General features: G+C 44.4%; 1 protein-coding gene across 2 annotated transcripts in view; it reads right to left on the bottom strand.

Moving 5' to 3' along the window:
* The window catches only part of PRIM2 (DNA primase subunit 2), a 470,633-nt gene that overhangs the window by 75,065 nt on the left and 379,266 nt on the right, over positions 1 to 16,302 (bottom strand). For both annotated transcript variants that reach the window (XM_030198993.1, XM_030198994.1), the window contains exon 11: positions 1,015 to 1,141. In XM_030198993.1, the coding sequence (XP_030054853.1) occupies positions 1,015 to 1,141 (127 nt within the window). The remainder of the gene's footprint in view (positions 1 to 1,014; positions 1,142 to 16,302) is intronic.

Genomic DNA, 16,302 nt, shown 5'->3' with positions numbered 1-16,302 from the left:
TTTGCTGGCTTCCTGCTTTTAATATAACTAAAAAAAAAAAAAAAAAAATTCCTATGTGTTTTTGCCTCCAATGCAATCTTTTTTTTCAAAGTCCCTTATCAGCGCTTTGCATTTGACATGACATTCCTTATGCTGTTCCTTCTTCCATTTTCTAAAGGAGTTTCTTTAGCTCTAATACTTCCTTCACCTCACTTTTTAACCATGCCAGCTGTCGTTTGGTCTTCCGTCCTCCTTTTTTAATACTTGGAATATATTTGGCCTGGGCTTCCCGGATGGTATTTTTGACCCTCACAGCCGCTCCTCTAAGTTTTGTTTTCACCGTTTTTCTAATTTTATCATGGTCTCCATTTTGAAAGTTAAATGCTAACGTATTGGATTTCCTGCATATACTTACTCCAAAGCTAATATCAAATCTGACCATATTATGATCACTGTTATGAAGCGGCCCCAGCATCATTACCTCCTGCACCAGATCATGCACTCCACTAAGGACTAGGTCTAGAATTTTTCCTTCTCTTGTCGGCTTCTGTACCAGCTGCTCCATAAAGCAGTCTTTGATTTCGTCAAGGAATTTTACATCCCTAGCATGCCCTGATGTTACATTTGCCCAGTCAATATCGCGGTAATTGAAATCACCCATTATTACTGTGTTGCCCAGTTTGTTAGCGTCCCTAATTTACTTTAACATTTCTACATCCGTCTGTTCATCCTGGCCAGGTGGACGTAGTACACTCCTATCACTATCCTTTTCCCCTTTACACATGGAATTTCAATCCATAGGGATTCCAAGATGTGTTCTGTTTCTTACAGAATTTTCAATCTATCTGATTCAAGGCCCTCCTTAACATACAATGCTATACTTCCTTACTGAGGAGGCGTTTAAGCTTTGAGACTATACTTCCTTCTTTAATGTTTTCATTTGTGCACTATATTTGACTTTGTGTATAGGCCACATGTACGTCAGCAAGTTGAGCAGGGAATTTTGGGTTTTGATTGTATTGTACAAGTACTCACCATGATAATCCCCCTGACTAGGTGGATTGGTCAGAATAATCTTCATACAGCTGTAGGGTGTATAGTCGGTCCTTTTGCCTTCTTTTCCATAGCTGTGGCGAATACTGTAGGCATATGATTTGTCAAACTATAAGGAAATAAATACAAGCAGATTATATCGCGAAATGTCAGGTAGTTTGCTAAATAGACCATGTGCATCTATACAAAATATTAAACAGTAAAGTGCTACAGCATCCTAACTGGATAAAGTGTGCTGTATAAATCCAAGTTATTTCACTACTAAGAAATTAAGCTTGCTGAAGAGAGGCAGGAACGTAAATGAAACCTAGAATCAAACTACTGGTATAACACAGATGATGATTCTCAATTTTTTACACTCCAGAGAGACATAGGAAACGGTGGGGAACCACAGTCCTCTACAGCCACAACCCAGTTGGGTTTTCATGATTTCTGCAATGAATATGCATGAGATCTACTTGTACACAATGGAAGCAGTACATACAAATCAATCTCATGCATATTTATTGTGGAAATCTTGAAAACCTGACTGGGTTGTGGCCCTCGAGGACTGTCGTTTCCCAATCCTGGACTAAGGAGCACCAGTCTTGTCATTGCCTCAGGTACAAAATTAAATTGTGAGCCTGCCAGAGACAGAGAAATACCCAGTGTACCTGAATGTAACTCACCTTGAGCTACTACTGAAAAAGGTGTGAGCAAAATCCAGGATCAATCAATCAAACAATAAGGGATTAAAAGAAATTTTAAAAAGTGGGTCGACACAGAGATTGGATGCTCCAAAAGGGGTACCCTTTTTAATAGGATTGCTGTTTGGAGAGTGACTGGAGGATCAGGCGTTTCTGTTAGCTATTTGGTGATGCAGTGGGTTTGTAGATATTCAGATGGATATTTCTAAAATTAATTTATTGATGTTCGGTTAGGGGTAATTGTTCTTTCCTTGCTCACTCAGTCTGCTAAGTTCAGGTATGCCATTAGCTATTAATGGTTTATTTTGATATTTTTGCATTTTGTAAACTATTTTTATGATATACTCCTATTACAGTAATAGTTTTGTATCCGATATAGGTGGCACAGGATGAACATTTATAACATTTCAATAGTGGTACATCCTTTGTTATGTACCCTTTTTAAGTCAAAGTTTCCATATTATGGTGCTTAGTATCATTCATGTTTAAGACATGTATAAATGGCATTATATACATACTGCATGAAGTCTAAGTCCTGATTTTACCAAGCTGGGATATACATGTCTAAAATTAAAGAATGTACACATGGCAAGGCAGCATGGGGTCTGAGTGTGTTTTGGGAAGGATTAGAGTGGGCCTAACAAATGAATGTTTATTCCCTATTCCAGAAGGAAATGAACGTCTGTGTCCTAACAAATTGATGTAGGGATTTACACCTGCAACACACCATGTCCAAGTTTCAGAAAAGTGCTCCTACTGAGCACTTAATTCCTGACTGACTGATGCCCTCCAAGAAAGTGAAATTGGCAAGGGATATTGGGCTCTATGACAGGTTTGAGAAAAATAAATATGTTTCAAAAATTGCTACGATAAACATTTACATTCAGTCATATAAACGCTCACATTGCTATTCCACAATATGGAAGTTTATGTGCCCATTTTAACTTGTTGAAGTCACCTAGATAGGATTTTAGATAGTGCTGGAGAGAAGCTGGCTGTCTTGGTACATGTGGGTACCAATGACATAGGAAAATGTGGGAGAGAGGTTCTGGAAGCCAAATTTAGGCTCTTAAGTAGAAAGCTCAAATCCAGAACATCTAGGGCAGTATTTTCCAAAGTACTCCCCATTCCACACGCAGGGCCCAAGAGAGACGCAGAGCTCCAGAGTCTCAATGCGTGGATGAGGAGATGTTGCAGGGAGGAGGGTTTTACATTTCAAAAGGAACTGGGCAACATTCTGGGGAAGGGGGAGTCTATTCTGGAATGATGGGCTCCACACCTTAACTACCATGGGACCAGGGTGCAGGCATCAGCATTTAAAAAGGAGATAGAACAGCTTTTAAACTAGAACCTGGGGGAAAGCCAATAATCATTCAAAAGTGCATGGTTCAGAACAAGGTATCTTTCAAACATATCACCAAAACAGGGAAGATAGGGTATCCCGACAGCGAGGTTGCAACAGAGATCGTAGTAGACAAGGGCCACCAAGAGGGGAGCAAAATTCCCAGGGCCTCCAAGAGGGGGGTACGGTGCTGTGGTTTCTCTCTCTCTCCTGCACCTCATGCGACCCAGGTGATCGCGTCCCGTCAGGAGAAGGAGTGAGAAAACTCTGCGGCCAGACCCCCCTTGGAGGTGGGGAGGACCCAGAAAAGACACAGCAGGACCTCTTGTTTGGCTGGTGGGGGTCCCCCCAGGCACCGTCAGCAGAAGAGATCTTCCTCTGCCGCACTGCCTGCCAAGAAGCTGCTTTTCCCTTCAGGCTGTGCATGCTTGGTTTTGAAACAGAGCATGTATGACATGAGAGAAAAAGCAGCAACAGGGGCAGGCAGAGTGGCAGAGGAAAGAGAAGTGCCGAAAGAAGACCTGTCCTGCTGGCGGGGCCTCAAAATCCCCGCCAGTCAAGGTATTTGCAGTTCTGGAAGGCAGGCAGGGGCAGCGATCCTGGGAGTGGAGCGGCAGTGGTGGCGATCTGGGAGGGGGAGTGGCAGTGGTGGTGATCTGGGGGGGGGGGCAGCCCTGCTACAGGCCTGGCTCAGTCTCTTGGTGGCCCTGTAGCAGACAAAAGATTGCAAATTAACACTATCAACTGCTGAGCAAGATGTAAATAGGAACAACAAACATAGTTTGAAATGTCTATATGCGAATGCCATAAGCCTAAGAAATAAGATGGAAGAGTTAGAATATATTACAGTAAATGAAAAATTTGATATAATAGGCATCTTTGAGACCTGGTGGAAGGAGGATAACCAGTGGGACACTGTCATACCAGAGTACAAATTATATCATAGTGACAGGGTTGGATCGAATTGGTGGAAGGGTAGCATTGTATGTTAAGGAGGGCCTTGAATCAAATAGAATAAAATTCTGCAGGAAACAAAACACATCTTGGAATTTCAATCCATAGGGATTCCATGTGTAAAGGGGAAAAGGCTACTGATAGGAATGTATTACCATTCATCTGGCCAGGATGAACAGACAGATGTAGAAATGTTATCAGAAATTAGAGAGGCTAGCAAACTGGGGAACACAATAATAATGGGTGATTTCAATTACCCCGATAATGACTGGGTAAATGTAACATCAATGTATGCTAGGAAGGTAAAATTCCTTGATGAAATCGGACTGCTTTATGGAGCAGCTGGTACAGGAGCGAACAAGAGGAGGAAAAATTCTACACCTAGTTCTTAGTGGCGCGCATGATCTGGTGCAGGAGGTAATGGTAATGGGGCCGCTTGATAAGTGATCATAATCAACAATTCATATCAGACCTCACAATGCTTTTGAATTATATGTTAGAACATGGACTCTTCCAAAGGATAAAGGAAATATTCTATTCACCCCAATACCTAAGAACTCAAAGAAAAATACAAGTAACTTAACCAACTACCGCTCAGTAGCATCTATCCATCTGGTAACCAAACTGATGGAAGGTATGGTAACCAAACAACTCACTGACTACTTAAATAAATTCTCAATTCTTCATGATTCTCAATCAGGATTTCAGTCCAACCACAGCACCGAAACAGTGCTAATTACTCTTCTAACTAAATTTAAACAAGCAATTGCAACTGGCAATAATATACTTCTCCTACAATTTGATATGTCCAGCGCATTCGACATGGTATGCCATAAAGCGAATGCTACATACCTGTAGAAGGTATTCTCTGAGGACAGCAGGCTGATTGTTCTCACTGATGGGTGACATCCACAGCAGCCCCTCCAATCGGAAACTTCACTACCAAAGGCCTTTGCTAGCTCTCGTGCGCCGATGCGCACCGCGCATGCGCGGTCGTCTTCCCGCTCGAACCGGCTCGTGTTCGTCAGTCCCGTATGTAGCAAGACAAAGACAAGGGAAGACACAACTCCAAAGGGGAGGCGAGCGGGTTTGAGAGAACAATCAGCCTGCTGTCCTCGGAGAATACCTTCTACAGGTATGTAGCATTCGCTTTCTCCGAGGACAAGCAGGCTGCTTGTTCTCACTGATGGGGTATCCCTAGCCCCCAGGCTCACTCAAAACAACAAACATGGTCAATTGGGCCTCGCAACGGCGAGGACATAACTGAGATTGACCTAACAACTTATCCAACTAACAGAGAGTGTAGCCTGGAACAGAATAAAACATGGGCCTAGGGGGGTGGAGTTGGATTCTAAACCCCGAACAGATTCTGAAGCACTGAGTGCCCGAACCGACTGTCGCGTCGGGTATCCTGCTGCAGGCAGTAATGAGATGTGAATGTGTGGACAGAAGACCACGTCGCAGCTTTGCAGATCTCTTCAATAATGGCTGACTTCAAGTGGGCCACTGACGCAGCCATGGCTCTGACATTGTGAGCCGTGACATGACCCTCAAGAGCCAGCTCAGCCTGGGCATAAGTGAAGGAAATGCAATCTGCTAGCCAATTTGAAATGGTGTGTTTCCCCACAGCCACTCCCCTCCTGTTGGGATCAAAAGAACAAACAATTGGGCGGACTGTCTGTTGGGCTGTGTCCGCTCCAGACAGAAGGCCAATGCTCTTTTGCAGTCCAATGTGTGCAGCTGACGTTTAGCAGGGCAGGAATGAGGACGGGGAAAAAATGTTGGCAAGACAATTGACTGGTTCAGATGGAACTCCGACACTACCTTCGGCAAGAACTTAGGGTGAGTGCGGAGGACTACTCTATGATAAAATCTGGTGTAAGGGGCCTGGGCTACCAGGGCCTGAAGCTCACTGACTCTACGAGCTGAAGTAACTGCCACCAAGAAAATGACCTTCCAGGTCAAGTACTTCAGCTGGCAGGAGTTCAGTGGCTCAAAGGGAGGTTTCATCAGCTGGGTGAGAACGACATTGAGATCCCATGACACTGTAGGAGGTTTGACGGGGGGCTTTGACAAAAGCAAACCTCTCATGAAGCGAACAACTAAAGGCTGTCCTGAGATCGACTTACCTTCTACACGGTAATGGTATGCACTGATTGCGCTAAGGTGAACCCTTACAGAGTTGGTCTTGAGACCAGACTCAGACAAGTGCAGAAGGTAGTCAAGCAGGGTCTGTGTAGGACAAGAGCGAGGATCTAAGGCCTTGCTGTCACACCAGACGGCAAACCTCCTCCATAAAAAGAAGTAACTCCTCTTAGTGGAATCTTTTCTGGAAGCAAGTAAGACATGGGAGACACCCTCTGTCAGACCCAAAGAGGCAAAGTCTACGCTCTCAACATCCAGGCTGTGAGAGCCAGAGACTGGAGGTTGGGATGCAGAAGCGCCCCTTCGTCCTGTGTGATGAGGGTCGGAAAACACTCCAATCTCCACGGTTCTTCGGAGGACAACTCCAGAAGAAGAGGGAACCAGATCTGACGCGGCCAAAAGGGAGCAATCAGAATCATGGTGCCCCGGTCTTGCTTGAGTTTCAACAAAGTCTTCCCCACCAGAGGTATGGGAGGATAAGCATACAGTAGACCTTCCCCCCAATCCAGGAGGAAGGCATCCGATGCCAGTCGACCGTGGGCCTGAAGTCTGGAACAGAACTGAGGGACCTTGTGGTTGGCTCGAGATGCGAAGAGATCTACCAAGGGGGTGCCCCACACCTGGAAGATCTGGCGCACTACTCCGGAACTGAGCGACCACTCGTGAGGTTGCATAATCCTGCTCAACCTGTCGGCCAGACTGTTGTTTACGCCTGCCAGATATGTGGCTTGGAGCCACATGCCGTAACGGCGAGCCCAGAGCCACATGCTGATGGCTTCCTGACACAGGGGGCGAGATCCGGTGCCCCCCTGCTTGTTGATGTAATACATGGCAACCTGGTTGTCTGTCTGAATTTGGATAATTTGGTGGGACAGCCGATCTCTGAAAGCCTTCAGAGCGTTCCAGACCGCTCGTAACTCCAGGAGATTGATCTGTAGATCGCGTTCCTGGAGGGACCAGCTTCCTTGTAAGAAAACTAGTGGACAGGTGGATCACGTCCTCTAGATCCCCAGCAGCCTGATACCACTGGGAAGCTAGGGTCCATTGAGCAGATCTCATGTGAAGACTAGCCATGGGAGTCACATGGACTGTGGAGGCCATGTGGCCAAGCAATCTCAACATGTAATTTAAAGTTGGGAAATTTTTACTCCAATTCCTTATACTCTATACCTTTTCTATTTCTATATCTTTATCTTGCAATAAGTTAGAACAATTGACAATTACTGGTACTGGCTGGGATTGCAGTAAAACACCCCATATTGGGACTAATATCTGCCATAGGCAGGTTAACCATGGTTGGGGTGACAGTAACTAAAAATATAGATTTTGGAATATACACCTGTTTTAAGGTGTCCTCTAGTGAGGTGTTTGGTTTTGCGTAGCTGGCATATCTGGCCCCCTTGGATATACTTGTAGCTGGTGTCCATCAGTTGCTTGGGTTTAACTACTGATCTAGAGATTAGTCGGGAGGGTGCCTGTCCTAATTCCGGCAGGGTATATCCTGGATTTCTGAGTCTAGAACACTTAGGAACGTTAACTGGGGGTGTGTATAGGTCAATGATGCGTTTGTGGGGCTCTTGACTAAAGTGTACACTATGTATAATCCCTACTCTTCAGACTTTTTTCTTTAATACTTTTACTAATTTTAACGCTTATATTGGGTTGTGAGCAAATGTTAGTCCTCTGTCTCTCCAAATTATGGGGATTCCTTTACCATCCATTTTGTGAGTAGTTAAATCTTGTACAAGTACTTTGATGGTGGAATGAGTTCCTATTTCTTTGGACAGACTACATAATGTCTAGACATTAGAAGATATTTGAGTTATGGTAGATACATAAGAGTTATTGGATTTATTACTGAAGATACATAAGAGTTATTGGAGTTATTACAGAAGATACATAAGATGTTTGATATAGTGTAGAAACAGTTAGATAGAGTTCAGGGACTGATGCTCTGCGGGGCTTCCACTTGCTGAGGGGCAAATTCTTGTGTTGTCCCTATGGTAGGTGACAGTGCCTAGTTAGGGATCGTTAGGGGTTTAGAACATAGTTTTAGGGACATGTAAATACTTGGATATAGCTTAGGTACTAACCCAGATTTAGTCAGAAATAGTGTAGGGAATTTAGCGAGCATGGTTAGAGTAGTTAGGGAATGACGGAACGGACATGAGTCCTTTAGCATAGATTTTGCATGGTGCGTGTCCCCCGCCTTATCTATCTGTCTACCCAGCGCAGGGTAACACAGTAGAGGGGGTGTGCCGTTAAGGGAACACCGAGACGTTGGAGTGACCTTTCGGATTTCCTCCGTGTACCTGTAGTTTGTTGTCACGTTAGTTGTGATAAACCTATGGAGTTGGTGATTTTTAGTTGTATTCAGATTTCTTTTGGCAATTTTATATTCGGATTTCTTGTAGAGATAATAGTGACAGATAGTAGTGATATAGGTGTTTTATAAGACTAGATTTGCCAGTACAATTTGACACAACCCAGATATCGGTGTTCTACCATACCAGAGTTCTGGTACCCAATTCATTATGCTGCCTCTTGAGAAAGTGATAAATCACTTCCCAGGAGACCACATAAATCTTATAAAGTTTTGCCAAATATGGCATTCCTGGAATAAGTTTCAGCCTGGACTCTCGTGGCCCCGTAAGGGCACCTTTAGTACCAAAATTCTCAAAAGGTTATTAGACTTTATTTACACATACACACCCGATTCCACCCGTCATCTCCACTCGCAGATCCTCAGTAGATGGGTATCGACTATCACTGATCACGTGATCCCAGACACTGTCGATCTGACATCGTTATTGATACCTGGTGAGGTCAATCTTGATCCGCGGCCTGGTAGACGGCCCCTTGCAAGAGCCGATTCACCCATTCCACATGAATCCAATGCTCCTAGTGCTAACAATCAGTGCCGGGACTATCGCTCTCAGCCTACTCCCAGCCACCGAGCTGAAGTACAGTGCAACTGTTGTTTCCAATTGGGACATTACGCCTTGGAATGTCCATGCCGGCACTTTCCTCATAGTCAATACCGTCAACCTCCTTCAGACTCCCCATCGCTACGTGTCTCCCGGATGCAGATACGACAGCCACAGAGAGACCGCAGGCGACCGAGTGACCTCCCCTCGCTAGATAACCCAAATCGCCAAGCCTGTAGGAATGATTACCCTGATGATTGTGGCCGCCGGTCTCAACCTCAAAAAGGCCCACCCGACACTAATAGACGACCTAGAGACTACCATTCTGGCCCTAGTCCTGATCGCTATCCAGATGTCCAATGTTATCGCTGTTACCAATACGGACATTACGCACGTAAATGTCCACAACCACCACGGAACAGACCTAGAAATCAATTCCGCCAAAATCCTCCGGATCGCCGGTCGTTCCCTTTGTGGAACCCAGATCGACGCCGTCCGCAGTGACCACAGACCTAGGGATCAATATTACCCACCCCATAATGACTAGGCGTAATCCGAATTCGGACTGATTTTGTTGCTCTCAGTTACTCATACTACTTAGCTCCTCATTTAGTATCCAGAAAACATTTCTCTGTATATATGTTGGTGTGATGTTTCTGTTTCTATTACAGGTGACATGTCTTTATTTTATATTTCTCTAGGTTTAATTGCAAGTGTATATTTATGGTACCATACAAATGACCTAACTGTGTCAGCAAGTTATTTATTTGCTTTTATGCATACCTTCTCTGGGGAGTTCTTATCAACTGCAGGGGTGAGCGATCCCCGGAGGGTGTTCATTTTATGTTTTTTTATATATATACAGTGGGGGAAATAAGTATTTGATCCCTTGCTGATTTTGTAAGTTTGCCCACTGACAAAGACATGAGCAGCCCATAATTGAAGGGTAGGTTATTGGTAACAGTGAGAGATAGCACATCACAAATTAAATCCGGAAAATCACATTGTGGAAAGTATATGAATTTATTTGCATTCTGCAGAGGGAAATAAGTATTTGATCCCCCACCAACCAGTAAGAGATCTGGCCCCTACAGACCAGGTAGATGCTCCAAATCAACTCGTTACCTGCATGACAGACAGCTGTCGGCAATGGTCACCTGTATGAAAGACACCTGTCCACAGACTCAGTGAATCAGTCAGACTCTAACCTCTACAAAATGGCCAAGAGCAAGGAGCTGTCTAAGGATGTCAGGGACAAGATCATACACCTGCACAAGGCTGGAATGGGCTACAAAACCATCAGTAAGACGCTGGGCGAGAAGGAGACAACTGTTGGTGCCATAGTAAGAAAATGGTAGAAGTACAAAATGACTGTCAATCGACAAAGATCTGGGGCTCCACGCAAAATCTCACCTCGTGGGGTATCCTTGATCATGAGGAAGGTTAGAAATCAGCCTACAACTACAAGGGGGGAACTTGTCAATGATCTCAAGGCAGCTGGGACCACTGTCACCACGAAAACCATTGGTAACACATTACGACATAACGGATTGCAATCCTGCAGTGCCCGCAAGGTCCCCCTGCTCCGGAAGGCACATGTGACGGCCCGTCTGAAGTTTGCCAGTGAACACCTGGATGATGCCGAGAGTGATTGGGAGAAGGTGCTGTGGTCAGATGAGACAAAAATTGAGCTCTTTGGCATGAACTCAACTCGCCGTGTTTGGAGGAAGAGAAATGCTGCCTATGACCCAAAGAACACCATCCCCACTGTCAAGCATGGAGGTGGAAATGTTATGTTTTGGGGGTGTTTCTCTGCTAAGGGCACAGGACTACTTCACCGCATCAATGGGAGAATGGATGGGGCCATGTACCGTACAATTCTGAGTGACAACCTCCTTCCCTCCGCCAGGGCCTTAAAATGGGTCGTGGCTGGGTCTTCCAGCACGACAATGACCCAAAACATACAGCCAAGGCAACAAAGGAGTGGCTCAGGAAGAAGCACATTAGGGTCATGGAGTGGCCTAGCCAGTCACCAGACCTTAATCCCATTGAAAACTTATGGAGGGAGCTGAAGCTGCGAGTTGCCAAGCGACAGCCCAGAACTCTTAATGATTTAGAGATGATCTGCAAAGAGGAGTGGACCAAAATTCCTCCTGACATGTGTGCAAACCTCATCATCAACTACAGAAGACGTCTGACCGCTGTGCTTGCCAACAAGGGTTTTGCCACCAAGTATTAGGTCTTGTTTGCCAGAGGGATTAAATACTTATTTCCCTCTGCAGAATGCAAATAAATTCATATACTTTCCACAATGTGATTTTCCGGATTTAATTTGTGATGTGCTATCTCTCACTGTTACCAATAACCTACCCTTCAATTATGGGCTGCTCATGTCTTTGTCAGTGGGCAAACTTACAAAATCAGCAAGGGATCAAATACTTATTTCCCCCACTGTATACCTTAACTGACTTATTTATGCCATTTTACTTTATACGGGATCCCTTTTAAATAAAAGCTGTGTATTGCTCATTGTTAAAATGTTTACTGCTTTGATTGTTGCGCTGTCTAAATTGACTTGACATTCACTTCTTTAGTTTTTTCCCTTGAATATAAAGCCTTCATTTTTGAAATCTCTTTATGGTGTGTGTGATATCTGAAAGCTTTTCATTATTTCCTTGTCTAAGAAAGAAGAAATATTTAATAACCATTATCCGTTATATGGAATAAATGCGAGAAATATTCCCTTGAACTGGCCATTTGGGGGAGCATTTTGCGCTGATCACTGATTTTGTAGTATTCTTGAACGGAGAATTGGTGAAGCTTTCAGACATAAATAAGGAAAATTATGCACTCCACCTTCTGATTCCTTTCTATTTAACACAGGTAATCACTATAACCCCTTGAATGCCAACTATTGCGCTTTTTATCTCTCTGTCTTTCACTGCGAGTGATTGTGAGAAAAACTGGTGTAGACTATTTGTGTGCAGCGGTCCTGAAATTTATGCTTTGTGTATTTGACTAACACCTTGCTTCAACTGACTCTTGCCACATGGTGGTTTTGTCTTGAAGCGATATGCTTCTTCCTACTTCTTTGACTGATTGAGAAGGGTTACTTAAACTCTATGTGAAGGTCTATCAAGGGTGTCTGCACTTTTGAATGTTTTTTCTTCCATTTGTCTTTTTTAAGGAACCTTTTTCTTGCATTGCCATCTGAATATGCCTTGCTGCAATTCAGATGTATAATATTTTGTTTTATTTTTATTTTTTATGCCTATTTTTATCTTACACCCTTCAGGGTGGTTTTCTAAAATTTTTTTTTTTTTAATTTTTCATTCTCGATGCTTTGTTTCTTACCCTGCCTCCTTCCTGGCCCCCATTTATACCCATGACCCGCCTCCTAACCCCTTGTCTGAAATAGGCTCGTTTTCTAATTCTTGTATTTACGCAATGGTTCTTCATGACTCCTGCTAGCATTATGACTTCTTTCAATAAATTTACCACATAAATTGCACTACTGGTCTGTTTAAGTTTTGCCTTTCCCCAGATGGATACAGGAATTCCGTTGACGTCCCTCACCGAGGAGACGACTGCTGGCAAAGAAGAGCTACCCGATAATATATCTGATCTGAAGGCTATGTTGCAGCAAAGAATCGCTAGATTAAAGGACAGATGCACAGACCCCTACATTACCCGGTGTGAGATACGAGACATTATTGAGCGTGAGTTTCAACAGATGCATCAATTGGTCCATGAGCGAAAGAGACAGGCTCTCCACTTACTGGAGTTGCAAGAAGCTTTGGCCTCTACCCTTCTTTCTGAATCATCTAGCTCGTAAGTCCTGCTGGCCTCCTGCAGCTGAGGGCCCAACCCTTGGTGAATGGTAGTCATCGCAGGTGAAGATTCCATACCTACTGGCCATAGATTGCAACGCATTATCCGTGCCTTTAGACTATTTTTGTGCACCATATTCCTGACCCTCCATACATCAATAATTTGAACAATCAACATCATTTCTAAATTTTTATTTTTATTGTTGTTTTTTTTTTGTACTCTTTTCTTTTGTTCCATGTACTTAACCATTGTTATTTGATCATGTCTTCGTAATAATTACCAATCTGTCTTGCACATTATGCAAGCCAGAAGTGGGGATATATTATGCAAATCCCAATTCCTAGTATTAAGAGGGTTGAAGTTGAAGCTCTGACCCCTATCAATCAGGAGATATAATTTCATATATACTATTGCTATTTATGTAAATTGGCTTTTCGTTATTGTACCCTTATGGTTTCCCTTTTGCTTTTGCACATAATTAGCACTGTTTTCTCCATGTTTACATTGTCTTTCACGTCTCTTGACATCTACAGTGGTGGAAATAAGTATTTGATCCCTTGCTGATTTTGTAAGTTTGCCCACTGACAAAGACATGAGCAGCCCATAATTGAAGGGTAGGTTATTGGTAACAGTGAGAGATAGCACATCACAAATTAAATCCGGAAAATCACATTGTGGAAAGTATATGAATTTATTTGCATTCTGCAGAGGGAAATAAGTATTTGATCCCCCACCAACCAGTAAGAGATCTGGCCCCTACAGACCAGGTAGATGCTCCAAATCAACTCGTTACCTGCATGACAGACAGCTGTCGGCAATGGTCACCTGTATGAAAGACACCTGTCCACAGACTCAGTGAATCAGTCAGACTCTAACCTCTACAAAATGGCCAAGAGCAAGGAGCTGTCTAAGGATGTCAGGGACAAGATCATACACCTGCACAAGGCTGGAATGGGCTACAAAACCATCAGTAAGACGCTGGGCGAGAAGGAGACAACTGTTGGTGCCATAGTAAGAAAATGGAAGAAGTACAAAATGACTGTCAATCGACAAAGATCTGGGGCTCCACGCAAAATCTCACCTCGTGGGGTATCCTTGATCATGAGGAAGGTTAGAAATCAGCCTACAACTACAAGGGGGGAACTTGTCAATGATCTCAAGGCAGCTGGGACCACTGTCACCACGAAAACCATTGGTAACACATTACGACATAACGGATTGCAATCCTGCAGTGCCCGCAAGGTCCCCCTGCTCCGGAAGGCACATGTGACGGCCCGTCTGAAGTTTGCCAGTGAACACCTGGATGATGCCGAGAGTGATTGGGAGAAGGTGCTGTGGTCAGATGAGACAAAAATTGAGCTCTTTGGCATGAACTCAACTCGCCGTGTTTGGAGGAAGAGAAATGCTGCCTATGACCCAAAGAACACCGTCCCCACTGTCAAGCATGGAGGTGGAAATGTTATGTTTTGGGGGTATTTCTCTGCTAAGGGCACAGGACTACTTCACCGCATCAATGGGAGAATGGATGGGGCCATGTACCGTACAATTCTGAGTGACAACCTCCTTCCCTCCGCCAGGGCCTTAAAAATGGGTCGTGGCTGGGTCTTCCAGCACGACAATGACCCAAAACATACAGCCAAGGCAACAAAGGAGTGGCTCAGGAAGAAGCACATTAGGGTCATGGAGTGGCCTAGCCAGTCACCAGACCTTAATCCCATTGAAAACTTATGGAGGGAGCTGAAGCTGCGAGTTGCCAAGCGACAGCCCAGAACTCTTAATGATTTAGAGATGATCTGCAAAGAGGAGTGGACCAAAATTCCTCCTGACATGTGTGCAAACCTCATCATCAACTACAGAAGACGTCTGACCGCTGTGCTTGCCAACAAGGGTTTTGCCACCAAGTATTAGGTCTTGTTTGCCAGAGGGATTAAATACTTATTTCCCTCTGCAGAATGCAAATAAATTCATATACTTTCCACAATGTGATTTTCCGGATTTAATTTGTGATGTGCTATCTCTCACTGTTACCAATAACCTACCCTTCAATTATGGGCTGCTCATGTCTTTGTCAGTGGGCAAACTTACAAAATCAGCAAGGGATCAAATACTTATTTCCACCACTGTATATATTATTTTTGCTTATTTAGTTCACACTGATTATGCCCACCAAGATATAGCAATGTATCATTCAGGCATACAGTCATTTTGCTTATTCCTTTGCCAGCCTCTGACTCTTGATGGACTGATTATGATGGTGCATGCCTAGAATAAAGACATGGAAAGATCCAAGTTTGTACACCACAAGTACGTCTTCAAGATCTATCCAGGCCCAAATGATGTTAGATCCCCCAAGGTTGTGGCAATAATCTTTACACCTTGCAAACTACTGGATCACAAGTCTTGGGTCCATGTGAAAGATATACGGGTTTACTCAGCCGCAGAACCAGATGTTACCAGCCTAACCATCTCAAGACCGGCCACTTCCTTCAGCAGGCCAGCCTGAAAATCCAGGCCTGTTTGATCTTCTAGATCTCCGTCCAGATTCTTCTGCGCTTCCATCGCCTCAACCATGACCAATGAAAGAGAATTCAGAATCAACTTGAGATTTACTGTTGCTGTTTATGGACATTATAGATTGTAAGGAGTATGGTAAGGAGTCTGGAGAAAGAAAGGGGGTGGGGAGGAACCCCAGCTACCAAAAAGGGAAAGATGACACGGTGGGGGTTCCGATCCTGCCAAAAAGGGACATAAGAGTAGAACACTACAAGTCCCAGAAAGCCCCAGGAGAGCACCTGGTAAGGGGAAGAAATAGGGTGCACCTCCCAGAGGCTCCAAAAGGGGGCCAACCAAAAAGAGAGAAAGCTGAAGCTCTACCCTGGTGGAAAAGGTGGTGGTGGAAAAAAGGGGCGGAGAAAGAACAACCCCAGAACCCGGTTAATGAGGGAAAAGGGAATCAGCTGGAGGGGGGGAGGGAAGAGGAGAAAATGGACTGGGCTCCAGAGGAGAGGAGAGGGGAGGAGAGGAGCCAGAGGCAATGGAACAAGGAGAGCCAGAGGAGGTCCCTGAGGAACCGATGGAGCTGTTGGCTCTGACTCAGTCAGAGCAGGAGGTATAGGGGGCTGTCCGGGTCAAGCGAGAGGAGGTCAGGAGAAAAGGCTGACCAAGAGGGTGGGACCCGGAGGCTTTGAGCCCGCGCAAAGCCTTGCTACTTAGGGATACTGTGTTTGAAAAGCCAGGCTACATTTAGGGCTGTGTTTGGAAAGGCCCTGCTGCAAGTGGAACTGTGTTTAAAGACCTTGCTACTTTGTGATACTGTGTTTGAAAAGCCTGGCTACATTTAGGGCGGTGTTTGGAAAAGCCCTGCTGCAAGTGGAACTGTGTTTAA

The sequence above is a fragment of the Microcaecilia unicolor genome, chromosome 3 (genome assembly GCF_901765095.1).
Source record: "Microcaecilia unicolor chromosome 3, aMicUni1.1, whole genome shotgun sequence".
NCBI lineage: Eukaryota > Metazoa > Chordata > Amphibia > Gymnophiona > Siphonopidae > Microcaecilia > Microcaecilia unicolor.
The sequence above is the reverse complement of the archived record's forward strand: the minus strand, read 5'-3'. Positions and strand labels throughout refer to the sequence as shown.